Below are 16,343 nucleotides of genomic sequence, written 5' to 3'. Positions count from 1 at the left end.
GTTTGTATAGAACCAGAAAAGACCCCAGTATCCAAAGGAATGTTGAAAAAGAAAACCAAAGCTGGGGGCATCACAATGCCAGACTTCACCCTATATTACAAAACTGTAATCATTAAGACAGTATGGTGCTGGCACAAGAACAGACACATAGATCAATGGAACAGAATAAAGAGGCCAGAAATAGACCCTCAACTCTTTGGTCAACTAATCTTCAACAAAGGAGGAAAGAATAGGGGCGCCTGGGTGGCTCAGTGGGTTAAAGCCTCAGCTCAGGTCATCATCCTGGGGTCCTGGGATTGAGCCCCGCATCAGGCTCTCTGCTCAGCAGGGAGCCTGCTTCCCCCTCTTTGTCTGCCTGCCTCTCTGCCTACTTGTGATCTCTCTCTTTCTCTCTCAAATAAATAAATAAAAATCTTTTTTTTAAAAAAAGGAAAGAATATCCAATGGAAAAAAAGACAGTCTCTTCAATAAATGGTGCTGGGAATATTGGACATGTAGAAAAATGAAATTGGTCTTTTTTTTACACTATACACAAAGATAAACTCAAAATGGTTGAAAGACCTAAATGTGAGAAAGGAATGCATCAAAATCCTAGAGGAGAACACAGGCAGCAACCTCTTCAACCTCGGCCACAGCAACTCCTGGCAAGACACTTCTCTAAGGCAAGGGAAACAAAAACAAAAACGATATTGGGACTTCATCAGGATAAAAAGTTGCTGCACAGCAAAGGAAACAGTCAACAAAACTAAAAGGCAACATACAAAATGAAAGAAGATATTTGCAAATGACATATCAGATAAAGGGCTAGTAGCCATGATCTATAAATAACTTATCAAACTCAACATCCCCCCCAAAAGCAAAGAATCCAGTCAAGAAATGGGCAGAAGATATGAATAGATATTTCTCCAACAGAGATATGCAAATGGCTAACAAACACATGAAAAAATGCTCCACATCGTTTGGCAGTAGGGAAATACAAATCAAAACCACAATGAGATACCACCTTACACCAGTCAGAATGGCTAAAATTAACAAGATAGGAAACAACAAGTGTTGGTGATGATGTGGAGAAAGGGGAACCCTCTTACATTGTTGGTGGGAATGCAAGCTGGTACACTCACTCTGGAAAGCAGTATGGAAGTTCCTCAAGAAGTTAAAAATAGAGCTACTCTATAACCCAGCAATTGCATTATTAGGTATTTAACCCAAAGATACAAATATAGTGATCCAAAGGGGCACCTACACCCCAGTGTTCATAGCAGCAATGTCCACAATAGCCAAACCATGGACAGAGCTGAGGTGTCCATTGACAGAAGAATGGATAAAGGATATGTGACACACACACAATGCTCATGTTACTTAGCCATCTGAAAGGATGGATACTTCTCATTTACATCAATGTGGATGGAACTGGAGGGTATTGTGCTGAGTGAAGTAAGTCAAACAAAAACAGTTATAATATGGTTTCACTCATATGTGGAATATAAGAAACAGCACAGAGGATAATAGGGTAAGGGAGGGAAAACTGAATGGGAAGTCATCAGAGAGGAGAAAAACCATGAGAGACACTTAACTCTAGGAAAAAAACTGAGAGTTGCTGGAGGGAAGGTGGCCGGGTTGGGGGTTAGGGTAGTTGGGTGATGGGTATTAAGGAGGGCACATGGTGTTATGTGCCATGTTATATACCACATGCCATGTTATATGCAACTAATAAATTACTGAACACTACATCTGAAACTAATGATGTACTATATATTGGCTAATTGAATTTAAATAAAAAGGTTTTAAAAGAAGAAAAAGATTTGCTAATAAGTGGGTTATTGCTACGGAACTCAATTCTGCTGGGGACCCTCTGAAAGACTCTGTAGATTATACTACAGAACTGTCCCTCCAAGGATGCCTAGGTGGCTCAGTCAGTTAAGCGTCTGCCTTTGGCTCAGGTTATGATCCCAAGGTCGTGGGATGGAGTCCCGCATTGAGGCTCTTGCTCAGCGGGGAGCCTGGTTCTCCCTCTACCTGCCACCTCCCCCACTTGTGTTCGCTCTCTCTCTGACAAATAAATATCATCTTGAAAAAAAAAGAACTGTCCCTCCAAGAGAGTGAGGAAATTGGGGATGTATCCACCAACTTCTTAATTTTTTTTAATTTATTTATTTGACAGAGAGAGATCACAAGTAGATAGAGAGGCAGGCAGAGAGAGAGAGGGAAGCAGGCTCCCTGCTGAGCAGAGAGCCCGATGCGGGACTCAATCCCAGGACCCTGAGATCGTGACCTGAGCCAAAGGCAGCGGATTAACCCACTGAGCCACCCAGGCGCCCCTCCACCAACTTCTTTATTAATCAGGAGACATTCTGAGGGCAATAAATTTCCTGGTACTTCTTGCCTACCTGACAAGTGTACCTAGCATATTCCTGTAGCCAGAGAATGCCCTTAGTCAGGAAAATACAGACACTCAAGTTAAGAAGCTGTTGATAAAAGACCTCAACCTGAGACAGGAATCCATCAGAATCCTAGAGAAGAACATGGGCAGTAACCTCTTCGATATCAGCCACAGCAACTTCTTTCATGATATGTCTCCAAAGGCAAAGGAAACAAAAGTGAAAATGAACTTTTGGGACTTCATCAAGATCAAAAGCTTCTGCACAGCAAAGGAAACAGTCAACAAAACAAAGTGGCAACCCACGGAATGGGAGAAGATATTTGCAAATGACAGTACAGACAAAAGGTTGATATCCAGGATCTATAAAGAACTTCTCAAACTCAACACACACAAAACAGATAATCATATCAAAAAATGGGCAGAAGATATGAACAGACACTTCTCCAACGAAGACATACAAATGGCTATCAGACACATGAAAAAATGTTCATCATCACTAGCCATCAGGGAGATTCAGATTAAAACCGCATTGAGATATCACCTTACACCAGTTAAAATGGCCCAAACTAGCAAGACTGTAAACAGCAAGTGTTGGAGAGGATGTGGAGAAAGGGGAACCCTCTTACACTGTTGGTGGGAATGCAAGTTGGTGCAGCCACTTTGGAGAACAGTGTGGAGATTCCTCAAGAAATTAAAAATAGAGCTTCCCTATGACCCTGCAATTGCACTACTGGGTATTTACCCCAAAGATACAGATGTAGTGAAAAGAAGGGCCATCTGTACCCCAATGTTTATAGCAGCAATGGCCACGGTCGCCAAACTGTGGAAAGAACCAAGATGTCCTTCAACGGACGAATGGATAAGGAAGATGTGGTCCATATACACAATGGAGTATTATGCCTCCATCAGAAAGGATGAATACCCAACTTTTGTAGTAACATGGATGGGACTGGACGAGATTATGCTGAGTGAAATAAGTCAAGCAGAGAGAGTCAAGTATCATATGGTCTCACTTATTTGTGGAGTATAACAAAGAACATGGAGGACATGGGGAGATGGAGAGGAGAAGGGAGTTGGGGGAAATTGGAAGGGGAGATGAACCATGAGAGACTATGGACTCTGAAAAACAACCTGAGGGTTTTGAAGGGGGGAAGTAGGAGGTTGCGGAACCAGGTGGTGGGTCATAGGGAGGGCACGTATTGCATGGAGCACTGGGTGTGGTGCAAAAACAATGAATACTGTTACGCTGAAAAAATATAAAAAAATAAAATAAACAACACATACTGTTTAATGGTTAGAGTAAGAATCAAGTTCTCTTGCTTTAGAGATTTAGTGAAGTGACTCCCAATCATTGTGCAAGATCTGTGAATCTGTATATACTCCAGACATTATCTGTAGACTAAAAAACAATGCAATCATCTAATATTTTTAAATGAATATTGGTTTTTTTGGGTAAGTTGTGAATTCATTAAAAGCGTTATTGAATTAAGAAAAAAAAAGAAGCATCTGGTGAGTAAGGGAACAAGGAAATGTTCACTGAAGCTGCAATCTTCTGGGTGAACTGAGGGGCAAGAGGTGAGACACAACAGCGAGTGATTCTACAAGTAGGCACTGAGTCAAAATGGGCTGGGCAACTTACAGGGAAGACAGAGGTGCCATGGCACATAACTGGCTGCCTGGACCAACACATCAGCAAAGGCTGTATGCACGGTAGCTCCCAAAGATAGGGATTATGACTGGTACCCTAAAGCCTGTCTGCCAAAGTCCCTTTCTTTTTGTTTGTTTGTTTTTTAAAGATTTTATTTATTTATTTGACAGAGATCACAAGTAGGCAGAGAGGCAGGCAGAGAGAGAGGAGGAATCAGGCTCCCCGCCAAGCAGAGAGCCCGATTTGGGGTTCAATCCCAGGACCCTGAGATCATGACCTGAGCTGAAGGCAGAGGCTTTAACCCACTGAGCCACCCAGGTGCCCCGTAAAGTCCCTTTCTGAACAACCTTTATAGGACCAACCAATTCCTCCATTGTGCATACATCACATTCACACACATGGCCAGATTCCACTTCCTCCCTGGTTTATCATTCACAAGATTTACTGCCCAGTCCTTAAAAGGTTTTGGATTTCTGTGTCTCAGATTTGGCCTCCCAGAAGACCCAGGTAACACGATGTGGCTCTACAGCTCCTCTCTCTCTCTCTTCCTCTCTCTCTCACTCAATTTGTCCAAGGGACTCACACACTCTTACAAACTACATGTGATGAGTTCCCCAGGAAATGATTTCCACCTGCAAGTGGGAAGCTGCATTCTTGAATGTGTTGTTACGGAAGAGATTTTGGTGGATCCATTATTGCCATACATTCAGTTTCATTCTGCAGTTCTATCTTGAAGTAACAAAGATGATATTTTTAACTTTATCTGTTTGATTCTTGGGTCTTATGTGTTAATTAGTTTTTGACACAAGAAGGAAACAAAAAAAAAGCTGATTTATTTATCTCCTCAACTCTAGCACAAATAGAAAATAATTCTTAAGTGTAATTTAGAATACTTGAATGATTTTATGGAGGCCACATAGGTATTCCTTCTGCTCCTTTGTAATGAATTCATTTTTTTAAAAAAAATTCATCAAACACATGATCTTAAAAAGTGATGAATGTTCAGCAGTGTGACAAAATTTGATTAAGAAACTATTGCAGTAATCTCTTCTGTAGATTGATGTATCACTTCCTTGAATATTTGGGGATATAAAAATAGAATTTCTGGACCTTGAGTATGAGACTTTCCTAGAATGTTTGTGTGTGTGTAGGTAGTGTGTGCACAATGGAGGAATTGGTTGGTCCTTTGCTGATGTGTTGGACTAGACATGCAACAAATAGCCTTCCACTGTATTTATTGTCTCCACTGTCTCACTTCTATTCATCCTTTAATCCACTGTGATCTGGCCTTAATTTTCAACTAAGTTGTTCACCTCACCATTTTTAAAAGTCCCCATTATATATATGCTAGGGCTTAAGGAGAAGGGAAAAAAAATCCATTTTCTGCACTTAAAGATTTCCTAGCCTACTGCTGGGGAGGAAGAAATTTCCTCTGTCCTACCTGGGCTAAGGATCAAATTGACATAGGACAGAAAAAGAGGAGAAAATCAAATTTAGTTTTGTATATATGGAGAATCCACACAGACATGAAATTCCAAACATGGTCAGGCAATATGAAGCTTAAATGAACATCTTAAGTTCATATCCCAAGAGAGGGATAGGCATCTGAGGATACAAGGAAGAGGAAGGCCATTAGCAGGAAGGTGAGAGGAGATATTCAGGAAACTAAAGTTGCCCCATTATGTAGGTGAGTTTTGTAGGTAAAGAGGAATATCTAGGGGCGCCTGGGTGGCTCAGTGGGTTAAAGCCTCTGCCTTCAGCTCAGGTCATGATCTCAGGGTCCTGGGATCGAACCCCGCATTGGGCTCTCTTCTCTACAGGGAGCCAGCTTCCTCCTCTCTCTCTGCCTGCCTCTCAGCCTACTTGTGGTCTCTGTCTGTCAAATAAATAAATAAAATATTAAAAAAAGGAATCTCTAGTACAGGCTGTCCTTTCCAATGTACATTTAGGCAGTTGAGGGGAGATACAGAGATTTTCCTGAATCTTCTGGGTTTCAATTGCTTGTAATTCAAAATAATCTTCATGCCAAAGTGGTCCATCTTGGGGCACGTGCCCTGGGCTCCTACACTATTAAGGGATGTACACATGTGAAAAAAAATGTCAGACACGGTAGTAAGTGCCATTAAAAAGAAATCAATAGGAATTTTGATAATATAAAAGAGAGGGTGGTCAACTCTGTCTAAGGGTAAATCTCATGTTGGGTTTCCTGGAAACAGAGGCCAAGACAAGGATTATTTGAAGGAGTACACTCAGGAGAAATCTGTACAGGGCTACGGGAAGCAGAATAGGGAAGAGGAAGAACCAAGCAAGGATATAACCTCATACAAAATATAACCTTGGCTTGATACAGGACAGAGATTCTCAGCATAAATCTCACTGCAGAGACAGGGCAAAGGGTCCAAGCATTTATGATTCTGTCCTTGGTTGTCCCAGTTAGTCAAGGTCAGTCTTTCTGAGAAGGTCACGGGTATATGCTGTCAGCTGCAGTGTACTCACAAACAGCTGGAGGTTTGGGTTTCCTGGCTGATCAAGTTGATTTGGGCAGATCACCAACAATATCTACTAAAAGAGGATTAGAAGAGCTAGATTATATGTTTATCATTTTGGACAGTCCAACATCTGAGCATCCTTTGTGTTTGAGAAAAATGTCACAACAGATGGGAGACAAAACTCCACTTTTTATTACGAAGAAACTACAGGCTCCAAATGGCATTGGTTAGGCCAAGTCACCACACTAGGTCTTAATACCTAGCCTAATTGCACTTTCAAACTCCCTCAGGAATGTCGTCTGACCAGTGAGTCAGAAATTCTCTGGTCAATACCAATATGGTTATCTTTTACATGGACACTCTCCATATTCTGAAGGAAGATGAAGTAATTGACCTACTAAGACCCTTTTCTTTTGTCCCCAAAGGTAGATAATCTCACCCCAAATATTCCTTTTTCTGTTTATGACTTCCTTGTCTTGTCTTTAAAAACTTTTTCCTTTCTTTAATCCTTTGGAGCTTCCCTCTACTCGAAGATGGGGTGCTTCCCAATTCACAAATCATTTAGTAAAGCCAATTAGATCTTCAAGTTTATTTGGTTGGATTTTTTTCAACACTATGATGCTTCTAATTTTCTGGTCATGGTTCTACAGCCTTTCCAATATGTTCCAGACTGTCTTCTAAAAAAATCTCTTTTCTGTTTTTATTAGCCAGAGTCAGATTTTGTGATGTGCTACCAAGAATCCTGACAGGTTCAGAGATTATAGAAATTGTTAGGTGGGGAAAAATTGTTAGGGAGGAAAAAGATGGTGGAGAGGTGAGTAGGAGAGGAGCACATGGAAAGGAGAGAAATGAAGTATGTCCAGACTGAGTAAGAGCCAGAAGTCTAGGGTAATTTGAAATTTATTTTGTAAGACTATGGGAAGGTGTGGCAAATCTAGGGAGCTTTTGGGGAAGGGACAATGAGTTCATCTGGAGACTTGTTATGTCTGAGTTTTCTGAGAACATCCATAGGAAGATGTTTCACAGGTAACTGTGCAAGTCCTGTAGTCAAGAAAAGCATCTGGGAGGAAAGAGAAACTGAAAAATAGAGACAGAGATAGAGATACCAACATTGGCTGTGGATGTGGCTGAACTCAAGGGGAGTATATATATAAAATAAGAGTTGAGGGGTGCCTGGGTGACTCAGTGGGTGAAAGCCACTGCGTTCAGCTCAGGTCATGATCCCAGGGTCCTGGGATCGAGCCCCATATCGGGCTCTCTGCTCCACGAGGAGCCTGCTTCCTCCTCTCTCTCTGCCTCCTGCTCTGCCTACTTGTGATCTCTGTCAAATAAATAAATAAAATCTTTTTTAAAAAGCTGAAAAGGTTAGCAGCATAATCTAAAAGGGTGGGGAAGAGGAGCAGAATCTGCGATCCCAAAATATGTCTCCTTGGCATAAGGATTATTTTGAATTAAAGGCAGTCCAAACCCAGGAGATTTAAGAAAAGCTCTTTACCTGCCTGTTTGTACTAGGAAAAGAGCTATTACTGGAAATACCTTTTTACTAAGAAATTTATCTGCTTAACAGGGTAACCTTTGTTTTCCAAACAGCTTCTTTGCCTTGCTGTGAATGGCCTTCCTCCTCTTTGTATCTCTAGCCTCCTAACCCCCTTTCATTCTTACATTTTATATAAACCTCAATTATCTGGATACATTCTGAACCTTGTATCTTTGGGAATCCTATATGTATGAAATCAAATTTGTTTTTCTCCTGTTAATCTGTCTTATGTCCTTTTAATTGTTTGACCAGCCATAGAACTTAGAAGTGTGGGAAAAAAATTTTCCTCCCCAACAGTGGTCAGGTCTGTATATTTCTTTACAGATACATCTTAAGTAAATCTTGGAAAGACAGGAATTGCTACAGAGTGATTAAGCAGGACAAGTGCTGAATAAAGACCTGTGGAGATGTTAATTACTAAGTCATTGATTACTTCTGAGAGAAGAGTTTTTATAGAGTTTCTTAAAAGAAAAATCCATCCTTCCTCCTATATAAAGTAAATCTACTTTATAAAGGAGACCCCTCCTCTGGGTCTCCTTTCATTAACTGTAGCCCCTTACACTCCTAAATTTATAGCCTTTTCCTCTCTATTAGCTTCTTTAAAGCCAATAAACAGGGGTATACCTCAGGGGTAGAGCATTTGACTGTAAAGTAAAGGGTTAAAATACCCTTTCCTCTCTTCTCTACTTGAAGAACTCCAATTCGTCTTTCAAGACTCAATGTCAAGTGGGTATTTCCTAAGTCCCAGGTAAAATTCAGACTACTTTTTTCTCCTGGACTCATAGAGCACCTTGCGTGTCTTTCTCTTTTAGATCTTACGCAAATAGATTAGAGGTATCTACTTATGCATCTGTCTTTTCCACCATACTGTGTGTTGGGAAGTGTTCCCTAGTCGCCTTATATTCCCAGTGCCAAGCATAGTGAAGCACACATCACAGAATTCAATATAATTTGTTGAAAGAATGGCTGTTTGGCCCAGAAATTCACAAATGGCATGAATGCTCCTTTCCTAGAATGTTTTAATTTAGGCTTATCTTATAATTTATAGTTCTAAAATATATTTTAAATTGAAACTTTTATTTCTCCATAAACTTTATAGAAGAATCAAACTTTGGGAGAAAAAAAAATGCACAGAAAATTATCCCACAGGAAAAAAGAGAATAAATCTTGTTGTGTGTGACATAGTTAATATCATATATAATAAATTCTAAACCAAAAGCAACATTACAAAAAATAAACACTGAAATACAGATAAAAGGGAAAGAATCTATTCCTCCTCAGGCAAGGCAGTAGTTCTGCATATTAATGAAATTTAAATGCCTCACAGTAAGAAAAATGATTGGAATAGATTGCAGTAACTTAAAAATGAGTATACTTTAAACAGCCTCTGTGATGAATATGTGATTATGGAGAATCAGTCAAAAGGGCTAGTCAGGCACTGTTCCACTCCGATGCTCCCAGAAGCAGGATGACTGATGGCCTTCAATTAACAAAGGCACATTGAGGGACTGGCGAATCGGAAGACACAAAGAGAGTCCACAGGTTGACTTGCTGAAATACACAAAGATGTCAGTCTGGTAGGTGATAATGGCAATATTTATATTATTATAAAATATTGTATACATCCAAAGCATTCCAGAGTATTTATTGAAACTGAAAGAAAATAAAATAGAAAAAGACAAACACGCATAAAAGCATGTGAAAAGTTTAAAATATTTGGAAGAGTAAGATGAATTTTAGGGCCTGTGGCAAGTTACTATAAAACATGAGCTGGTAGATGGGGCGCGGTGGCGCAGTGGGTTAAGCCTCTGCCTTCGGCTCAGGTCATGATCTCAGGGTCCTGGGATTGGGCCCTGCATCGGGCTCTCTGCTCTGCAGGGAGCCTGCTTCCTCCTCTCTCTCTCTGCCACTTGTGATCTCTATCTGTCGAATAAATAAATAAAATCTTTTGAAAAAATGGGCTGGTAGAGATTTTCTGTAAATGTTTTAGCTTTGCAGGCTATATGGTCTTTGTTACAACTACTGACTGTGCCCTTGTAATGCAAACGTAACCACAGAAAATGGGTAATTGAATGGATGCCTCTCTGTTCTAACAAGCTCTCTGATGACACTGACCTGTTGGTCAGAGGGCCACACTTTGAGTAGCAAGGAGCTTGAACTGGTTTTCATGCCTAGAATGTCTAGGTCCTGTCCCGGAGGCTGATGTGTTTGGCCTGGGATGTGGACTGGATATTGAGATTTCTAAACACTCCACATATGTTTCTAATGTGCAGCAGAGTTTGAGAACGTCTGTACTAAAATGATTTATCAAGTTTAGTTATTGTATTATCAGTAGCCCTTTTGCCCATTCTCCCTTCCCAATACAGCCCTTCCTCTCCAGTTCAGGTCCACACACCAAGATGATGGTGGGATCAAGCTTAGCACTTTATGTTTTCTTTCCCACCTCTGAGGAGTGGAATGTAGTTAAGTTGGAAAGAGAAGCTCATGCAACCTGGGTTTGGGAAGAATAAGCCAAAAAAAAAAAAAAAAAAAAAAAGTTCTGGGGGGTAATTTGAGGAGGAGGCTGTTTGAAGCAGCAGAACACACCTCTAGGCTTGGACCTGAGTTTGCAGCAGTGAAAGCAGTGATCTGCTATCCTGAATCCTGGCAGGATCTGACAGCCAAGCAGCTAGCTAGGATTTTTCCTTCTTGGTATGCAGAATGACCCAGTTGGTGGAAATGCAAGAGAGACCCCCAGTGGCAAAGTACAGATGTGAAATCTCAGGAACAACACCACGAAGAACTTAGAAGCACTTACATAAGCATTTAAAAATATTAACTCATTTAGTCTTCTCAGCAACCCAGCGGGGTTGACTCTTTTATTATCCCTCTTTTACGTGGGAGGACACGGAGGCAGGGAAAAGTTAAGTAACATGCCCCAATTCACCCAATTTAGTAAGTGGCTAAGCTGGGATATGAACCCAGGCAACGTGAGCTTAAGAAGCCACTACACCAACTGCTTCTCCAAAACAGGAAATTAAGAAGGATCCTTAATTTATAGTTTTTAAGCACTCATATATTGTTGCCCACCCTATGCTTCCTCATATGTAGAGGAGAGCATCAGTCAACACCTGTATGTATGGTCTGAGATCATGCACATGACGTATGTATGGTCTCATATGTATGTGAGATCAAACATACAATTTATTCAAGGTCCTCCAAGGAGGCAGAGAAGGAAAGCGTGAAAGGATTGAGTTTGACTAAGAAGAGGAAAGGGGCAAGAGAATTTTCTGGAAACTTAAAGGGACATAATCCTCATTTTTAAGAAAGTATTAAAGCATAGTCATGGTGAAATGTGAAAGGTAATTATGGTGTAGTGAAGCTTGTTCATATTTTAGGGAATGTTCAAAGCAATCTGCAAGCTTTAAAGAGGCTAAGCTAGCCATGTGTCCTTGACAAGGCATGCAAAATCTAAATTTTAACCTTCATCTATGTAACTAGCCTGGTATAGAAGAAACATGTTCTGAGTATTCTGCCTGGGCAAGGACAACCTTAGCATTTATACGGGTACAGATTTCATTTGGTCAAATACCGTGCACAGAAAAAGAAGCTGAGTTGTTGAAGAGGAACAGGAAAAAATCCATAGAGAAGCAGCACTGTCATTTCCTTGGGAAATGTTTTTACTGAGAAATAATTTTTCTACCCAGAAAACAGAAAGAAAGAAAAAAAAAAAAACAGATTCAGCATATCCTTCGGGAATCTCTTTTTTTTTTTTTAAACTAGGAGTAGGGGTGCCTGGGTGGCTCAGTTAGTTGGGTGTCTGCCTTAGGCTCGGGTCATGGTCCCAGAGTCCTGGGATTGAGTCCTGCATCAGGCTCCCTGCTCGGTGGGGAGCCTGCTTCTCCTTCTTCTCTACCATCCCCCTACCTTGCTTGTGCTCTCTGGCTCTCTCTCTCTCTGTCAAATAAATAGACAAAAATCTTTAAAAACATAAAAAATAAAACTGGGAAGTAATTTCCTTCTAATAGCCGTGAGGACAAGGTAATAGGCTAACTGCTCTCTACATCTTGAAAGGAGCAACCTGAAACCACACTTACATCAGGAACAGGCTGATCTGGGGACACTGGGGATGGGCACACACGGTCACAGTCTGGAAGAGATAATGGTCAAGGTGGGGCCAGCAGCCCTCTGGGTGTTGTAACACCTCAACCCATCCTCTAACCATAGCTGCCTGGGCATGAGGTTGACTGTGCCACACTCTCTCCACACTCTTTCTTGTGAGCTTATCCAGTCCCACGACCTCAACACTGTCTGGGACTGATGTCTCTCGTATGTTTATTTCCAAACCTGACATCCCACCTGAGCCCCAGATTCATTTTTCTGACCACCTGCCTGACAGTTCCACTGGCATATCTAAGAGGCATCTCAGATTTGACATGACATGCCTTCCCCTCCCCGCATAGCCCCCGCAAAACATCCTCCAGTTAGTGACTAGCATTACCATCAACTCAGGGGTTCAGGTGCAAACACCAGGCCCTGGATTATTTTCCTCATTTCTCATTCTTCACCTGTGGTCCATGAGCAAATCTTGTTGATTCACCCAAATCCGACTAGAATTTGTGTCTGTCACCTTTTCTATAGCTTTCACTCCAGCTCAGCCACCGAGGTCTCTCACTGGATCTGCTGTAGGATCTCCTGATTGGCCTCCCAGCTTCAGCTCTTGCCCACTCACTGCGTTCATTGAAGCAGCCAGACTCACTGCCTTAACGTTCAGGGGGATTTATGCTACTTCATGTTCAGTATCACAAATTTGAGCTTCAACCTTGAACTTGTATTTGTCAGCCATTCTAATAATGGAGTTTGGGGGTTTGTATACTCCTGCTAATTTAATGGAAGAAAGGGTACAATTGAAGGATAAAATTGTATTTGGATATTTTGTAAGGGCAGTATGCATGTCTAAAATGGTGACCTACAAAGTCACTGCCTTGTCTATGGGAAGTCAGCCTAAGGCTCAGTTACATTGTTACTATTGCGCAGGGCAAGCTTGTCAAAGAAATATTGTGTCATTCCTGTTTCTAAGACCCCACTGTTGCTATCCAGAAGCAACAATTGTTAACATTTGTATATTTTAATAAACTAAAAGTTTTCGAGTAAAGTCGACTCCCTTTAATACCAGCCTAATCCCATTCTTCACTTTTTCCATAGGGACAATCACTGTTATAAATTGTAGACCATGTTCTTTTATGCTTTTTTAAAAATTAAAAAAAAAAGTTTTTAAAGATTTTATTTATCCATTTGACAGACAGAGATCACAAGTAGGCAGAGAGGCAGGCAGAGAGAGGGGGGAAGCAGGCTCCCATCCAGCAGAGAGTCCGATGCGTGGCTCAATCCCAGGACCCTGGGATCACGACCTGAGCCGAAGGCAGAGGCTTTAACCCATTGAGCCACCCAGGCACCCCCGTTTTATACTTTTACCATACATATTCACCCACTAACCACCAGGGCCCCAGACCACCCACCTCTGCCCCCACATCGTTTATAAAGGCAAGACTGATTTGTATTTTCCAGGGTCCTATGTAATATCTTCTCCCTCCACCTCCCGAGATCCTGAGATGCATGTGGATGGGCTTAGGGGGATGCAAGCACTGCTGGATGCCTGTTTTAAAACCTAAAAGGTGAAAGATTTGCATGCAAATCAACCAGAGACCTTTTTTTAAATTTAGGAACCAGATAACTTTATTGAAACCAAACAACTTTTTTATGGCAAAACTGGGAGGAAAGAACTGGAACCTTTTGCAGAAGCAATACTGCAATACGCATGCTGGGCATGGTGATCAGGCAAAGTCACCACGCGCCCTGGGGCTATGGGGCAACAGTCCCAGCCCAGTTCTTTTTGTCGCTGTCGCCCAGGGTGAGCTTGTCAAACAGGTACTCTGCCAGGCCGTCTTCCGGAGCCCGCATCTTGCGCAGGCTGGTGACATAGCCCCCCAACTCTTGGATGGCCTCGACTTGCTCGTGCAGGTAGTGGCTCTCCAGGAAGTGGGCCAGCTGGGCGTCGTTCTTGTCGGTGGCCAGCTGGTGCAGGTCGAGCAGGCTCTGGTTCACGCTCTTCTCCAGGTGCAGGGCGCACTCCATGGCCTTCAGGCCGCCCTCCCAGTCGTCGCGGTCCGGCCTCTTGACGTCGCGGAGGCGGATGTGGCCCCCGCGCTGGTTCTGCAGCTGCATCAGCTTCTCGGCACGCTCGGTCTCCTCGCGGGACTGGCGCAGGAAGAAGCGGGCGAAGTTCTTCAAGGCCACGTCGTCGCGGTCGAAGTAGAAGGCCATGGACAGGTACACGTAGGAGGCGTAGAGCTGCAGGCTGATCTGGCTGTTGATGGCGGCCTCGCAGTCGGGGTGGTAGTTCTGGCGCACTTGGGAGAGCGGCGGGGTGGTCATGGCTGGGGGCCCGGGCACCAGGCCGAAGGCGAAGGCGGCGCGGAAGCGAGGGCTGCGCAGCAGGCAGCGGCGGGGCCGAAGGCGGTGGCGGCCTCGGAGATTTCCCAGCTTGAGCGGCAAGGGAGGCCAGAGGCAGAACCAGTGGCGGTTTGAGACCTCAGGCAAGTGTCGGTTGGGATGTTGGGTGAGCCCTGGGATCGGACCGGAAATGGGGTCCAGGGAAGGGGGGTGAGCTTCCAGTTTGGGTGGGGTTGGGGGCGGGGCATAAGTGATGTGTTCCAGGTTCTGCTGGAGCTTGATGACTCAGGGCAACCCTGTGCTGTGTACCTGGTGTTTTTAACTTTGGGATAATGTGTCTTTTCCAAGTACTTTCCTTCTTGTTGCCTGTTTTTATTTTATAAAACCATTGTCTCCTAAGATTCTGAGAATGTGAATTTGAATTTTCGGTGAATATCTCTTGTGTTTCCTGTAAAATACAAATATAAGTATATCTGCTTATTGTCTTCTCTTTGACTTTCCTGAAATACTTAAAACTGCACGTTCATATTTAGTAATGAAGTATTCATTTGATTTTCTTAGGTAATTAGCATGGATCTGATTTATAGTTGTGATGTTCACTACACTAATAGGTTTCTCCTCTGAATGGGGAGGATGGAATATATCAATTAAGGAGTGGTTTTCTCCTTTGGAAGTACATGTCATGGAGCTTACAACTAGGAAATGTACCATCCCCAAAACCAAAAGCATGGCATTTCTCTGACACTGAAAGACGTTAGTGGATCTCTCTTCTAGGTAGATGTGTTTTGTTTCATTTCTCTTCTGCTTTGAAGGTCCGCAGTTTTCTCAGACCTGCTCTGACTTGGGTTCCCTTTCTGATCAAGTAATTCACTGTCTTTGGAGTGTAGTTTAAAGAGATTAAAGCAGTTCAGTTGCCACTGTGCCTTTGTTGAATGTAAGTAAGGTTAAGGGAGGATCAGAGCAGAGCAGGAGAAAACAGATTTGTTGTTCAGAGAGTAACTCTTTAATCTCACAGTCTTCCCAGGACCTTCTGCTATCCTTTGATTTCATTGACTCTTTTCTTGAAACTTCTTTGAGTGTGCTTGACTTTCTACTGTAGGTATTTTAAGTTCTCTGGTTTTATCAGTCTGAAAGTGGCTCCTGTTTCACTCTTCGAAGCATTCTTTACGACCTCTGGTTTCCTAACTATATTCATTCTGCATTTTTTTTCCAGAAAGAGAGATCACAAATAGGCAGAGAGGCAGGCAGAGAGAGGGGGGGGAAGCAGGCTCCCTGCTGAGCAGAGAGCCTGATGTGGGGCTCGATCCCAGGACTCTGAGATCATGACCTGAGCCGAAGGTAGCGGCTTAACCCACTGAGCCACCCAGGTGCCCCACTATATTCATTCTGGTTTGTGTTTGTATATATCATTGTCTTTGGGTCTGGTCCCCCACCATGGTTCAATTACCACCTTTTACTTTTTATAAATATAAATACCCATTTTTAAAAATAATGAATGCATTCACATGGTTCAAAAACCACATAGTTTTACTCTCTGCAGGCAAAGAAAAAAATAAGGGTCATGTTTAGAAAAATCATAGATGCATAAGAAACTTTACAAACATATTCTTTTTTTTTAAAGATTCTATTTATTTATTTGACAGAGATCACAAGTAGGCAGAGAGGCAGGCAGAGAGAGTGAGAGGGAAGCAGGCTCCCTGCTGACCAGAGAGCCCGATGCATGACTCGATCCCAGGACCCTGAGATCATGACCTGAGCTGAGGGCAGTGGCTTAAACCACTGAGCCACCCAGGCACCCTGAACATATTCTTTTTTTTTTTTAAAAAAAGATTGTATTTATTTATTTGACGGAGAGAG

At 42.4% G+C, this 16,343-nt stretch overlaps 1 protein-coding gene across 1 annotated transcript; it reads right to left on the bottom strand.

Moving 5' to 3' along the window:
• Nucleotides 1-13,895: 13,895 nt before the first annotated feature.
• LOC123934602 (ferritin heavy chain-like) lies at nt 13,896-14,707 on the bottom strand. The gene has a single exon (XM_045994752.1). The coding sequence runs from the start codon at nt 14,466-14,468 to the stop codon at nt 13,896-13,898; it is 573 nt and encodes a 190-aa protein (XP_045850708.1). The 5' UTR covers nt 14,469-14,707.
• Nucleotides 14,708-16,343: the final 1,636 nt, after the last annotated feature.

This window comes from Meles meles, chromosome X (genome assembly GCF_922984935.1).
Source record: "Meles meles chromosome X, mMelMel3.1 paternal haplotype, whole genome shotgun sequence".
Lineage (NCBI taxonomy): Eukaryota > Metazoa > Chordata > Mammalia > Carnivora > Mustelidae > Meles > Meles meles.
Note: the sequence above shows the minus strand (reverse complement) of the source record. Positions and strands in the feature narration are given on the sequence as shown.

Coding starts and splice junctions, on each gene's coding strand:
- LOC123934602 (XM_045994752.1), bottom strand. CDS start 14,468: ATGACCACCCCGCCGCTCTCCCAAGTGCGCCAGAACTACCACCCCGAC.